Genomic DNA, 15,342 nt, shown 5'->3' on the forward strand with positions numbered 1-15,342 from the left:
TGTGCAAACAAAGACCATCATACTCATTATTCTCAGGCTATGCTGTTTTTACCCATGTTTTCATCACAAGAATTTGTCTTTTAAATACTGTGAATTTTGTAATGTCACCATTATATTTGGCACACTTTTTGTTCACATGTGGGATAAGGCAGTACATTTATTATGTGCTCTGTTTTGTGAGCTCTGCACCAGTGGCCTCTTCATCAGTTTAATAGTGTGTCTCTTTTTGTCAGAGAGAGGCCACCTGGGTGAGGTGAGCCTGCAGATGGATACAAGAGAGGGGGAGATAAAGAAGACATCAAAGTTTTTCCAGCTGATGATCAGTGTGGTGCAGTACATCGTTGTTTGTTTGGGCTTTGCTGTTGGATTCTGTACATGCACATGTTTGCAACCGTGCTTTGGGGTTGACCTTGTTTACCACCACCCCAACCCTCCACCCCCCCCCCCCCCCCCTCAAATCAGCTGCCTGTATCAGGTGGCAGAAATTGACTGTTGGGATCCCGTCAACAGAAGGGTATAAATACAAGACTAAGGAGGCACACAGGAGCAATCCCACTGTATGGAGCCACAGTTCCTGCTAACAACTGCCACAGACTGAGACAGACTAAACATACAGAGCCTTTGCTGCTGCATGTAAGGCCTGGCTGCAGGGCTTCCCTTGTGCATCCATGCGGAGAGGACCCCCCCCAGGGGAACTGACGCCAGCTGAGACTGAAAAACAAGGTAAGAGCCCATCTGACACGCACATGCACACAGGCTCAGCTGTTCGTCTCAAAGGAGAGTGTAGCAAGGATGTACACAAGGGCATGGGAATGAAGGGTGCTGCCAGGTTCAAGCCTCCCAGGGAGAACATTTAGTGAGAAGAGTGAAGGATGGATGAATGGGAGATGCTAGAGTGTGTACACTACAGGTGTGCGATGGTAAGAGTCAATTGATTTTTTTTTTTTAAGTTTGTTTGCTTTGTCTAACATGGTAATAGATGCTGGATTGATGAAACGAGGCAGTCCAGCAGTATCATTGATTCTTCACCTGCCTGTATCATAAGAAACACTATTCTAAATTTAACACTGCTGTGTTTGGAATAATCCTTTATGATCTTTAGTCAATATGGTTGTTTCCCCTACTGTTCAGTCAGTGTTTGGGTTTCATGAAACACATTTTACAGTGTCCCTGATTTTTCCTCCTAGTTTAAAATGCCAGTCGAAGGCTCCCGGGGCTCCAGTTCTCTCTGAAGCCAAGAAAATGACTAGTATAAATGATTGACAGCCTTGCTCGGTATAAGGTTGCCCATTTAGCAAACTCACTCTGTCAAAGGAAAAAAAGTCACAATTGCTCCCATCGCGATGGAACAGGAGATGAGAGAAATCACTTTTTTTGGTACTATCGATCCCCCCAATGCTTGTCTCATACATTTTATACAAGATTTAAATGTCACTTATGGCATGATACAGCACTCTAGGTCGGGGCTCGGTGGGATTTCAGGGTACTTGGTGTATAAATTCAACAGGATTCAAATAAAGCTGTTAGTCTGTATCATGAGTTCAATGCCAAGAAGACACAGGGGATATCTAGAGACGATCTAATGCTGTAAATCTCCTCCCTGTATCCATTACAGTGTCTTTTATGGACAGCAGAAATTATTTCCATTCTTTTGTGATCCGTCAGACTAACCGCTCTTCTTCTCTCCAGGGTACAAGATCTAGGTTGCATCATGGTGGAGGAGCAGCTGGAGACAGATGGCCCCAGATCCTCCATGCCAGCAGAGCTCCCCCATCCCCAGTCTCAGTACTCTCAGTGGAAGTTTAAACTGTTTAGGGTGAGGTCCATGGAGAAGGCTCCATTGCCCACTGAGTCACAGCCTGAGGGAGAAGTCTTGCTAAGGATCTCACCTACTGCAGCTCCAGAAATAGAGTTAGATAATGCCGTGGGGCCAGGGAGTGTTATGAAATTGTGCCTTGGCGGAAAAAGCAAGGAGAATGTGGAAGGCCCAGGTGGAAGGATCGATAGGAAGCTAGAGGAAATGGACACACACATGAACCACCTCAGGTAAACAACTGTCACTATACTTTAAAATCGACACTCTGTTTTTCTTTATGTTACGATTTAAGAATTTGACAATCCTAATTTTCTCTATAAAGGTGTCTGTGTCGTCTTTGTGGAATGACTTTGAGGAAAGTGAAGGGGCCTGTGCATGAAGTACACAGGGATCTGGATGAGGGCACGAAAGGTGTCTTGCGTAAAATGGGCTGCAAATTCACAGGCTGGCCAGAGGTCATCCTCAAAGTCTTCAAAGTGGACGTGACAGAGGACACAGAATCAGTCCACCCTATTTCCTTCTGCCATCGCTGCTGGATGGCTGCCATACGAGGTGGGGGTGTCTGCAGTTTCTCCAGAACAAGAGTTCCTGAGTGGAAACCCCACTCTTCCCTCTGCCACCTTTGCTTCCCCAAGAAACATTCATTCCAGCGAACTGGAAGGAAGAGGAGGAAGAGCATTCCTAGAGTCCAGAGCCTGGCAAAAAGAAGCAGGTGGGAGCACATCAACAGCATTCATGTTGGAGAGCGGAGATTTTTGAGACCATTTGGAGATCATGAACACGGTCCTGCACTCAGAGGCTGGGAGAAACCCAGCATCCAGAGAGAGCAATGGGTAAGGAACATCACCCAATGCCAAAAAGACCATCTGAGTACGAAGCTGATCTCTGAGAAGCTCCCTGTGGACTTCCTGTACTCTTTCACCTGCCTGGTGTGTGACCACCTGCTCTCTGATCCAGTTCAGTCCCCCTGTGGGCACCTCTTCTGCCGCAGCTGCATTTTAAAATATAACCATGCTCTGGGACCCCACTGCCCAGTGTGCAACTTGCCCTGTGCCCCCAAAGATCTCACCCCACCCGCAAAAGCCTTTTTATCAGCGCTGTATTCTCTGCCTCTGCTTTGCCCCAGAGGTGAGTGTGGTGAGCATGTGAGGCTGGAGTCATTTAAAACCCACTATCTGGATCATGAGCAGAGACAAACGGACACAAACAAGCAGTCATCACAGCTTGATAACTACCTGCTTGCCAATAAAGGGGGCAGACCCCGTCAGCACTTGCTGTCACTGACCCGTCGCGCCCAGAAACATCGACTGAGGGATGTGAAGAACCACGTGAGGGTGTTTGCAGACAAAGAGGAAGGTGGCGACCTGAAGTCTGTGTGCCTGACCCTCTTCCTGCTTGCTCTAAGATCTGGAAATGAACACCGGCAGGCAGATGAGCTTGAGGCCCTGATGCAAGGTAAGAGGCACTTATGAGCCTTTTGTTCAATCAATATGAAATCTCCTAGGGCCAAGAGAGAGGGACACAAACAAATGAAAGTTATGATAGCGCTTGCTCATTAATATTTCCGCCTACCCCCGAGGTACACAGTCATCACATAAATAACAATGAGATGAAAAGTTCACTGTTCATAAGAGGGGAGAAAGTTTCCAGAGATTTTGATTGAAAAGCATTTCATTATTGTCCATCACTGTCTATTGAACCACCACTGTTACACATGCCCAGTCCCTCCCTGATTCTCTCCCACTCTCTCTGTGGCTGCTTGTCTGTCAGTCTCACACTCTCTTTAATGCACAATAACAACTTCTGTGAAAGGGCTGTTTGAATCAAAACAACATCAGCAGCTCTTGTATCTGCAAATTACACAGACAGCACCATCCCCCTCTCTGGGGAATGGGGGCCAGCTGGTGTCTGTTTTCATCTGCAGCCAATACATCACTTTCACCAGCTTCTCTGATTCAACTCTCTGTCCCCTTGTAAAATTTGGAAATTAGGAAATATTGGATTTTGTAATCATGGACTTGTGGGCTTTTGACAATGATGCGTTCACATCTGGATGCTAAATTCCTGATTCTCTCCTTCTCATGGTGTAAATGGCTGAAAATGCAGGATATCAAATGAGGAAATGTTTGATACTGCAGTTCTTTTTAAAGCAAGGGAAATGGGCTTTCACAGTGTTAAATGATTCTCCTCATGCCTCAGTCTCCTCCTATTGCTTGCCTTTCATATTTTATTTTGCCTATTTCTGTCTCATTCTGAGATTTTCCTCCTGTTTTTCTGCAGGCAGAGGTTTCGGGCTACATCCTGCAGTGTGCTTGGCCATTCGAGTGAACACTTTCCTGAGCTGCAGCCAGTATCACAAGCTGTACCGGACCGTCAAAGCTATCAGCGGCCGCCAGATTTTTCAGCCCCTTTATACCCTCCGAGCTGCAGAGAAGGAGCTTCTCCCTGGCTTTCACCAGTTTGAATGGCAGCCAGCTCTGAAAAATGTGTCTCCATCTTGCAATGTTGGCATTATTAATGGGTTGTCAGGATGGGCTTCCTCAGTAGATGACTACCCAGCCGATACCATCTCTCGGAGGTTTCGCTATGATGTGGCACTGGTGTCAGCATTAAAGGATCTGGAGGAGGACATCATGGAGGGGCTGAGAGAGAGTGGGATGGAAGACAGTGCTTGCACCTCAGGCTTTCGTGTCATGATCAAAGAATGTTGTGATGGTATGGGCGATGTCAGCGAGAAGCACGGTGGAGGACCGGCTGTTCCTGAGAAGACTGTACGTTTCTCTTTCACTATAATGTCTGTCTCAGTGCGACCTGATGATGAGGAGAAGGAGGTAACAATCTTCACTGAGCCAAAGCCAAACTCAGAACTGTGTTGTAAGCCCCTATGCTTGATTTTTGTAGATGAGTCAGACCATGAGACACTAACAGCTCTCCTGGGGCCCATAGTTGCGGAGCGTAATGCAATGAAAGAGAGCAGGCTCATCCTATCCATGGGCGGCATGTCTCACTTTTTCAGCTTCCACTTCAGAGGCACAGGATATGATGAGAAGATGGTACGAGAAATGGAAGGACTGGAGGCATCGGGATCCACATATGTCTGCACTTTGTGTGACTCAAGTCGGGCAGAAGCATGTCAAAACATGGTGCTGCACTCCATCACGCGTTCTCATGAAGAGAACCTAGACCGTTATGAAATATGGAGAACCAACCCTTTCTCTGAGTCTATAGATGAGCTGCGAGACAGAGTCAAAGGGGTCACAGCCAAACCCTTCATGGAGACCCAGCCCACACTTGATGCGTTGCACTGTGATATTGGCAACGCCACTGAGTTCTACAAAATCTTCCAGGATGAGATAGGGGAGATGCACCAAAAGGTCAACCCCAGCCGGGAGGAACGCCGCAGCTGGAGAGCAGCCCTGGATAAACAACTGAGGAAGAAGATGAAGCTCAAACCAATAATGAGGATGAATGGAAACTATGCCCGCAGGCTAATGACCATGGAGGCTGTGGAGGTGGTGTGTGAGCTGGTGCCATCAGAGGAGAGGAGGGAGGCCCTCAGAGAGCTTATGAGAATCTACATCGAGATGAAGCCTGTGTGGCGCACAACCTGCCCGGCAAAGGAATGCCCCGACCAGCTGTGCAGCTACAGCTTCAACTCCCAACGCTTTGCCGACCTCCTCTCCTCTGTCTTCAAATACAGGTACAATGGAAAGATAACCAATTACCTTCACAAGACCCTGGCACATGTGCCTGAAATCGTTGAGAGAGATGGATCCATCGGCGCCTGGGCCAGTGAGGGGAATGAGTCAGCAAACAAGCTGTTCAGGCGTTTTAGGAAAATGAATGCACGTCAGTCTAAGACCTTTGAGCTGGAGGATGTGCTGAAACATCATTGGCTCTACACCTCCAAGTACTTGCAGAAGTTTATGGAGGCTCACAAAGATTCTGCCAGAGCTATGCAAGCTACCATCAACCCAGTAGAGATGCAGGGAGTTGAGGAAATGTCTCTGGAAGTGACTGACTTGTGATTTTCTCTTTTGATGCAAATCTGTAGTGTTTACTTAAAAGTGACCTTATGATACTTGAATCAACTGTTAATTGCCTCCATTATATTGATGTGTGTATCACTCTTTTCTTTCTTTCTTTCTTTCTTTATCCATCAATGGATATTTAGAATACTTGTGATCTTAACACATTGATATTTTTGTCACAAGACAATCACATCAGTCACATTTCAAATTACAATTTTCTTCCATTTGAATGAAGACATTTTATACAAAATAATAACATACTTACCAAATATGTTGACCAGTGTAATGTCTTTGTTTTGAAAAGTGTTGTAGATGAATTTCTTTGCCTTTGGTTTGGTATGGTACAAAATTTCTTTTTTTTTTGTTCTGGGCAGGAAAGTTCCTTCCTGTATCTTCAGCATCTGTGAAATGTGGTTCACTTTATTGTATTTCAAGGATATGATGCATTATGAATTTATATAGAAAGGATTTTTATGGAAACAGATGAAAGTGCTGTAAGTCATGGAAGGAAATTGTGTTAAAAAGGCCACATTTGTGGCCACTGTATTAATATATCATTTGAGCTGGAGCACAATGCAATCACTGGGACCCAAATGTTCTTCGCTTCACGATTGCCCTCCGAAAAAGATTACTTTAGTGTTTTATTGTGGGATCCCTGAGGGGTGGAATAGATGCCAGGTCACTTTGAACCAGTTTTTATCTGTTTTAGGTTTTGCACAGTGGAGGATAGATGATGCTTATACGGATTCTTCACATAAAATAAAGCACATACTGACCTTTATGTTGATATCATAAAATACTGTATGGTCCCTTACTGAGCATAACACTCCATAGACTGTAGCAGGCAGGGATTTTTTTTTACCTGCATTTGTTTCTGTTGGCAGTGAAGAGAGATGGGCTGGAGCTGGAGAAACCAGATTTAAACGGATTTGTTGGCAACTTTATTTGTTTGATTGATTGATTATATTGTCTTTTGCTGCCCACACCATTTTAAACGGTGACAGGCAATTTTGTTTTCATATTTGATTGAGTATTTGATTTTATTTTCCTGTCCTGGGTTTAACCATGTGACAGTTGTGAAATATTCACATTTCACTGGACAGTTGTCAGACTCGTACAATAGCGTCTTGTTTTGATTGAATTATATTGCAACTTGTCTCAGGGTTTTTTTCTTTCTGTAAATGAATTGCATTTCTAAAGTAGTGGGTGATGGATGATTCAGAAAATTCTACTTCTTTATTTTTTTTATCATGGGATGTATTTCCTCGTGTTGTTTTTTCCATATCACACTAAATATCAGGTACTGTTTACTGGGGTTGCAAAACAATTTCACCAGTGGTTTGTTTGGTGCAGTGACACTGATTTTCCACTACATTTTCACATGTCGTGTGGTTTTAAAAGCTGTAAACTGTATCACAGTACCATACAGTCTTTAATGAACTACAATTATGTTTTTTAATGTACTCTGTTTCCACTGAAGAATAAAATAAATACAGACAGAATCTAAATGAATTGTCTTGTTTGATTGCATTAAGTGACATTAAGTACAATTAAGTGTTTTTACATTTGTATTAGCAGCAGATCATGAAGTTAAATGAGCAACCTGAAATATTAAAATGTTCTTTTAATATAATATAGATTGTATATTTAAAATATAATCTCTTTCATTTCAATAATATTTAATTATTGAATTCATTAAACATTTCAGCCATAAATGGCTACAGCTTATTCAAAAAAAAATATCACAATAAATCAGAATACATTTCAAAGGATGAAAAAAATACATCATTTATTCATCAGTATGTTAATGACTTTATCAGATCATGAAACTGTTTTCCTAGAATGATAAAAAAAAGAAATGATAAGGAGACTATCAACGGCATGACCTTTAGGGAAAAAGAATAATATTTGGAAATGATGACTTATGGACTTGATAAGATAAGAAAGTGCTAAAGGAGCTTGGATTACAAATTCAGATTCAAGAATAGAGGAACACATTTAATTCTTACAATATTCCACACAGCTATAAAGTGTTAGGTTCTAGCAAATAAAAAAAAAGAATAGAGATTCATTATTCATGCTTTGCTGTAGAATAAATGGGCAGATCACTTGCACATTTTCAAAACAATATAACAGAGGGCCAACTCTTCAATAGACTAGCATACAAATGAAATAATTACACTTGTAAATCCAGCATAATAAACTTAAAAGTTAAAGTCAAAGGTTATTTAAAGATAATTTAGAAATGAAGATAGATATAATTAATAAAAATGACACAAATACTGGATGGAATATTAAAAGTGAATGGATGCAAAAATGAATTTGCAAGTATATATCTGTGCATTAGATCTAGAAAACTGCTTCTAACCTGGAACTAATGAATTCATTTCAATCATCCCTTAATCACCATAAAATAAGAGTAATAATAACCAGACAAGGGAATATGATCATTGATTTGTCAGTTAAATACAAGAAAAACATGAGATCCTCAATTGAATATAAATTAACCACTGAATAAAACTGTCAAAGTAAAAACACTGACAGAAATATGAAAACAGACACAGAACTCTGTGGTTATTTATTTTTTATTGTCATCACAATTTTTATTGAATACATTTTAATTGTGGAAAGAATTGTACAAACAAACAAAAAACAAATTTTTTTTTTCATGACCTTAAACCTGCAGTCCCCAATGCTGTGGATTGGCAAATAAAACAGTCGATGAAACCCGGATCATAAAAATATTCAACAATCCAAAAATTACAACATACAGTGGTTATACATGAAATATCAGTTTGCACATGTTATAGCATATTTTCACAAGCCTCATATTAGATATTTTAATTGTTTATTCATTCATTCAGCTTACAACACACTTTACAAGTGAGACTTCACAATTCCGACTTTCACTTAATTTAGAGAAAGGAAACTCCCTAAATATACATAGCAATTGTATCATAGATTACAGTAGATTCACTCAAAAAGTCTCCTGAAAAAGCTTTTTTTGGCGGGTGAAATCTTGATCACTGGAGGAGTTTTCCTGTTCTTGACTTTGATGGGGGTGCGCTTGAGTGGCGTGACCTGTCGAGTCGGAGTCGTCTCCTGGTAGGGGAGGCCTCCGTGGTCGAGGCAGAAATACTTCTTCCTGCCCTGAGAGAGACTGACCAGCAGGGTCTCGGTCAACTCCATGCACTGGGCGTGGACCCAGTGTCCCCCCTCCCCTCTGGAGCAGAAGATCATGGCTGGCCGGTAGAGCTCAGTGGAGTAGTATGGCTCCCACTTGTTGGGCTCCACCTGACAGCCCAGGCAACATTTCATCCAGTAACCTGTTTGTGACTCATCCTCTTCATCCTCTTCATTGTAATTATCCCCTTCACTGCTGTCATCAAGCTCATGTGGCTCTCGACCAAAGTAGAGCTCCTCTGAGTCTTCAAGAGGGGGAGAGTCATCGTAATCTGTGGACTCCTGGCTGCAGCCCTGTGTTCCTTCCTCTTCTTTCCGTTCTCCCTCTGTTTGAAAGCTCACCAGGTAGAAATAATGCATATCTGTTTGAGGTTGCCTTCCCTCAGTGGGTACGGCGAGTAGGACTTTTCCCTCACCAGCACAGCCTCCAAACCAAGTGCGACTATGGGTGATGTCTGGAGTCCACTTAGGTGCTTCTAATGTCTCAAATTGAATCCCTTTCTCATCCAGAACAACAGTGGTGCACTTCATCCTCTTTTCAGAATCAGACTGATATCCACCCAAGATGATATATTTGTGAGTGGGACCTACGCGGGTGATGATGGCACTAGAGATGGATATGCCAATGTCAAGAGACTCACAGGAGAGCAAAGGGCTGCCCTGCAGGAGCTCCACGCGCAGGCGGAAGAGCCGTGGAGGACGGGAGTCAGAAGTCAGCGAGTGACCGCCAATGAAGTAGACACAGTCCTCTCTAGTGAGGGCTACGTGAAAGGATTGGCCTTCGCTGAGTTCGGGCAGAGTGTAAGCAGTGGAGCAACCGAACTCCAGGTCAAACAGGAACACCTGCGGAGGGCAGTCTACGACGCTGTTCCAGCTCTCTGTGGTCCGCTCCCCTGCAGGTCTGTAGGATCTTCCGCCGAATAACACGCAGGCCGTCTTCCCGTGGCTTTGAACCATGCTCACTGTGTGGCCGTACCGCGCTGCTGGCACTGTTCCCACCAGTTCCTTCTCTTTGCAGCATATGGTCAGTTTACGATTAGAGCCACGACTGTCCGTGGTCAGCAGGTACAAGCTTGATGAGATCTCGTTGTTGGGGGTACGGCCACCGTGGATGAGATAACTCTCTGGAAGGCCGTCATAGGGGTCAAGGCGGCAAACAGCTGGACAACGTAAAGGAGGAATGTAGCTAGAATCATTGGAGAAGGAGATGGCTCTTAACCTCATATTGCTCTGTTTAAAGTGAATCCCAAATACTCCCGTTGGACAGGAGCGCTTGGGCCAGCCTTTTTGGCCAAACAGGAGAACTTGTCCATCCAGCTGCAGCAGAGAGCAGCCGGGCTGCAGGAGACTTGCACAGTTCACTGGCGTTAAGGACTGCAGGGTCATTTTCAAGGCAGGTGTCTGTGTCAAAACAGGGTACAAACACACAAACACACAAACACAATCTGTCAGTCAGCTGTTGCTTGTTTCATTCGGGGGGTTTTAAACTTTTACTTCCTGTTTATTACAGCAACATGTGGAAGACCATCAGCCACAGTCATGATACGCACTATAAACCCCAAACTGTTCGTAGGGACTGACATTAATTCAGTCTGTTGACAAGTCACAATGATATACATAATGATAAGAAAGTCATAGTGTAATAAACAATTACTTTATTCTATTGTTATTATTTCTAATCTTGTTGCTATTTTTAATGTAAAATACATGTTACATAGAGATGAAAAAACAAACTAACAAACTAATGAACTGTAGCACTGATGTAATAACATTTGTGCCATTATTAACTTATATAAAATATTGTTATTATTATTGTTATGAATATATTTCAAATTGCAACACTGAAACAATGCCATGGAATTAATACCAGTACCAAGTACCACTAATACCATTCATAATACATGGAGTTATTAATTAAGTTGCAGACAAAGTAATCCTTAATCAAACTAGTTAAATGAAAGAAAAAGAAAAAAACCGTAATGTGGACAGATGGCTTTTCTTTTGATGAAAAGAATATTGATATTGTTCTCTCTTATTAGCAACAGAGAAGGTGAAGCTACATTACAGACACTGTTTATTATACTTGTACATGCTGCTGCTGTCGCTGTTGTTTGACAACACAAAGTACTGCTGCATTTTTTTTTGTGATGCCCAAGGCCAAACTGGAGAAACAAGATAGGAATCACAACGAATAATTACCTCCTCCTTTATTACTTTCAACAACAAACAAAACCCAATATTGAAAACTTTGCATCAGGAACACAAGTGACAACAGTGAGGGACAAATAACATGGAAGTTTATGGGAATATTTACAAACCGTGACAGTTCTGTAATGGGTTACGTTATCTGAGGAGCCACTATCAGGACCATTTTGATATAACTTTGATATTACCTTTGCATTATGACACCTACAAATGGAATTCATTGTCTGACCATATTTTCAAGTCATGATTTTTACAAAGTGAACTTTATCAATAGCACATAATATTGAGACCTGCTCTTTCCGCTTTCTTTTGTTAAGAATCGTTAGTCATTGCTTACCTTGGCCGGGGCCAGATGCAGTGCTTGAGCTCACTTTGGTGTAAAGGTTAAAGATCCTGCAGATAAAGCGAAAAGACTCTTTATGTAGCCAAACTTTGACAAAAAGTAGAGGGTAACAGAGTTTTGTGAAGCTTCGTTGACTCACAAACACTTCCAGATCTTGAGGTTAACAGTCTGTGACTGCTGCTCTCTGACAGCTGCGCCGCTCGACTGCGTTTACTGAGTCACTTGAGTGGTATCACTGGATATCTTTGAAGCTGCACCAAAGACAGCACTGAGAGACGCGCGTCTATGGCGAACAATCCTCTTGATACCCTGAGAATGTTTTGCCTGTGTAGGTATGGCATTGAATTTCAGATCCAGTCACTGCACAAAGATTTTTTTTTTCTTATATTATAAAGAATAATGATGATAATTACGGTCCAGACAACAGCCGCGGGGCGAAATGTGATGCACATTATATGGAGATGCACAATGATGCGTGATAAAGAATATCCACTGTCCACCAGCTCGAAAACAAACAGTGTTACATGCTTATATAACTATTATAAATTGTATTTGTTCAGCTCAAATATGAAATGTTTGTCCAAAGAAAGCCATTATACATATCTTATGTTAGTTATTTTTAACCAGGCCACACACAAACAGCCTTTTAATAGTGTGCAGTGATACTTAGAGTTTAATATCATGTTTTAGTAATTAGTAAACTAAACCTCTCCCCAAAACACAAGTGATACAAATTGATTTAATAAAACATTAAGTACAGGAAACATTGCGTCCCACTGGACATGCTCTTTTTAAACTTGCAACCATGCACTTTGGCCTATCCACTTAGATCTGAGCGGACATTGTGACATAAAGCAAAAGCCCAGGTGTTGCTGATCACATTAATGATGACTCTGTTCGGCTCATGTAAATCAGGGCAGCGTGAGAGTGAACCAGCGAGGACCTGGAAGCAAATTGGAACTCAGCCATCAATAATTTAATTACGTGCACCTGTGATTTCCCTGCTGTGACCTGTCAAAATGGCTGCTGTGCAAAGGCAGCAAAGTGACACAAAATTCACAATTTCAACTTCAAACCGTCATTGTCACGTGTGCTCTAGCTCCCTTTCCCCATCTCTTTTTCGCCCCCACAGCATCAAAAATGGTCTGATCCTTTACACACTGTCAGGTTTCCGTTCAGCGTGCCGCAAAGGCCCTGTGCACCTTTTAACAAATGTAGCTGTATTAGCTGCAACCTGTCGTATACACAAATAGATCTGTAGCCTCAATGGACACATCGCTGTAATACCTCCTAAACCACAAGCTTATGGAGTCAGCATGGTCTATTTCACCGAACCCTTTGACTTCACTGCTGACAGACATGCGGTACTGGAAGTGTGAGTCATTAGTTCTCACAGTAAACCAAGCCTAATGCATTTTTATGCTACAACGCTGGAAGAAGAAACAAAACATCATTCATCAGCACTGATGAATAGTGTATGTTGCAGCAGCTGCTTCTGTCTTACATCCCCGTGTATATTCTTCTGTTTTAAAAATTTGACCTTTCATGGATAAAATAGCATATCCCTTATATGAGTGGCACAAACATGCCTAAACACAGAGAGGAAAAAAAAAAAAAAACGGAGCTGGAAGCAGATGTCTACCAGCTCATTAGCATTATGTTTTTGTGCCTGAGCGGCGGAGAAAAAAACCCAAGCAGTGTGCAAAACAAAGGCAGAAACCACAAGTGCCTCTAAGACCGTTACAGCTTGAAAACACAAAACAGCAGAGCACCTGTGCATCCAAACTGATTCTAACAGGGGTGAGTGGAAGAATGTAGTCCTGTTTCTAGGAAGAATATGATGCATGAATTCAGATGATGGGATATGCAGCGATGATTCTTTCTTTTTTTCTTTTTTAACTCTTTATTTTTGGAGAACTGCTCCATCTGTATGAATTCAGCCTTGGAAATATAAACCTTTCCCTTCACCCCCAAGGCATCCACACAAAGTACTGATGAAAAGTTATGTAGCCACAGCTGGTGTGGTGCAGAGAGCGAGAAGGAGGCACAGCAGTGTGTGGTAGACCCCAGGCCATGCAAGGATTTGTACATAATTGATAGAACAAAGTAATTAGAATCTACGGTAGCACCTGTTTCTGTCCCCTGTAATGTATCACTACCTGACTGCTGCTACCCTGAAGCGTGGTTTTGACGGATGACGTGGCGACAGCTCTGATGTTCTGACGATCACGATGCAGCAGAGTTTATCACTATTTAATGTTGCGGTAATTGCTCCCCTTGTGGTGATTGGTACTGAGTGCCATTGGTGAACTTGTACCTCACTCCGATTTGCTCTGGCGGTTATCATCGCGTGATAAGGTACCTGTAATCCTACAGGTCATTGTTTTCACACTCATTGAATACTCATTTTAAATGCTATGTTTTTGCAAACCACTTAAGGTTTAAGTTGCAACTAGCTTTTAGGGCTGGGTCATACACACTACCACAGGTACCACAGTCATTCGCACTTTAAATAAAACCATGAACAGAATAGCATTCACCTTATATCAGACTTTGTTTTTTACACGGATCTTATTGATTGTTGGTTATATTTGTATACTTATATTGTTTGTACAGCAACGTGGTTTGATAAGATTGTTATTAAATGTGCAGGGAAACAGTTCACATGTATTGTATTCTCCCAATCAGAGGTGTCAAACTAGCGGCACGCGGGCCACATGCAATCGATTGGTCCCTCAAACCTCTAAACCTTTTAATGAGAAGCACAGAAAGGATGAAGCAAATAACAACAAAAACAGCAAAAGCAAATGACTACAGTATGAAGGAACTTGGTGAAATAGGATTGTTGACTGCACAGCGTCGCTGAGTGTCCCTTTGCTCCTAATCCTTTCTTTTCTGCCATTGTCTTTGCTTTTGTTCTTGGATTACTTGCTCCTCTAAATGTGTTCCTCCTCTCTCTGTGTAGGTGAGCAGCTCAGTATGTGGCAAGGCGCCAGGGGCAGAGACTGCATCTGAAAAACTGGCATCCGACCAGATGCTGGTGAAAACACCCCTAAGACTTTCTGCAGCTCCTTTTTTGAGCTCTTCAGATCTTCATTCAGTTGTCCTCGGGACAGTGTCACAGTTCATGGGTTGTGGGTTTTATAAGTCGGACGGGCAACCTAAAGCCATGTATTCAGCAACTAAGCTTGGATCGGCCCTCACCCTGTCTTTCCCTTCAGCCAACAGGAAATACTGCGTGTAGAGTGAGATCAAGACAGAGGAGAAACAGAGCACAGAGTGAGCGCGATGTGACAACAGCGGGGACAGCTGGATGGCTCGATCAGTTGGGGTCATTACCTTGTTGAACTGCCTCTGCTTCCTGGAAGCTTGATGGATTGAAACTTTCAGTAAGGAAACCAGCAGAGCACTTTTCATTCACACTAAAGCCACTTTCTGGGGAAAAAAAATGTCCTCATCACCTGTCGCAGCGCTTTCCTTCTTTACCTCCACCTGTCTCCTCTGGTTTGTCTTGCCATTCCTTCCTTTTGCAGTGAGTCTCAATTTTCCTTAAGCAAATGGCTGGAGTGTTTGAGCAGAGGGAAGTTTACCGCAGATGTGGACACTGAAGCATGAACAGGACCTCAGGCAATGCCAGCTATTGATTTTACCATGATTCTGATTAGAGGGCTCCCTGTTGCAATCAATACCATACATCAGTAAACTGCTCAGTGAAACTGATGGTCCCGGATAGGACCCCATATTTGGTTTCCAATTAATCACAC

At 42.6% G+C, this 15,342-nt stretch overlaps 2 protein-coding genes across 3 annotated transcripts; one reads left to right on the forward strand and one right to left on the reverse strand.

Moving 5' to 3' along the window:
• Positions 1-566: 566 nt before the first annotated feature.
• rag1 (recombination activating 1) lies at positions 567-7,343 on the forward strand. Its single transcript, XM_058644318.1, has 4 exons — positions 567-723; positions 1,690-2,046; positions 2,139-3,271; positions 4,097-7,343. Exons 2-4 carry the CDS (start codon positions 1,712-1,714, stop codon positions 5,842-5,844), a joined length of 3,216 nt encoding a protein of 1,071 aa, XP_058500301.1. The 5' UTR covers positions 567-723; positions 1,690-1,711; the 3' UTR covers positions 5,845-7,343.
• A 1,118-nt stretch (positions 7,344-8,461) lies between these two features.
• rag2 (recombination activating gene 2) lies at positions 8,462-13,346 on the reverse strand. 2 transcript variants are annotated; one of them, XM_058644347.1, is made up of 3 exons: positions 11,718-13,346; positions 11,573-11,628; positions 8,462-10,431 (listed from the first exon to the last, which is right to left on the reverse strand). In XM_058644347.1, exon 3 carries the CDS (start codon positions 10,414-10,416, stop codon positions 8,821-8,823), a length of 1,596 nt encoding a protein of 531 aa, XP_058500330.1. In that variant the 5' UTR covers positions 10,417-10,431; positions 11,573-11,628; positions 11,718-13,346; the 3' UTR covers positions 8,462-8,820. The 2 variants fall into 2 exon arrangements, with proteins under 2 accessions (XP_058500330.1, XP_058500328.1); XM_058644345.1 differs by having other exon boundaries at positions 11,573-13,346.
• Positions 13,347-15,342: the final 1,996 nt, after the last annotated feature.

Source organism: Solea solea, chromosome 12 (genome assembly GCF_958295425.1).
Source record: "Solea solea chromosome 12, fSolSol10.1, whole genome shotgun sequence".
In the NCBI taxonomy this organism is placed as follows: Eukaryota; Metazoa; Chordata; class Actinopteri; order Pleuronectiformes; family Soleidae; genus Solea; species Solea solea.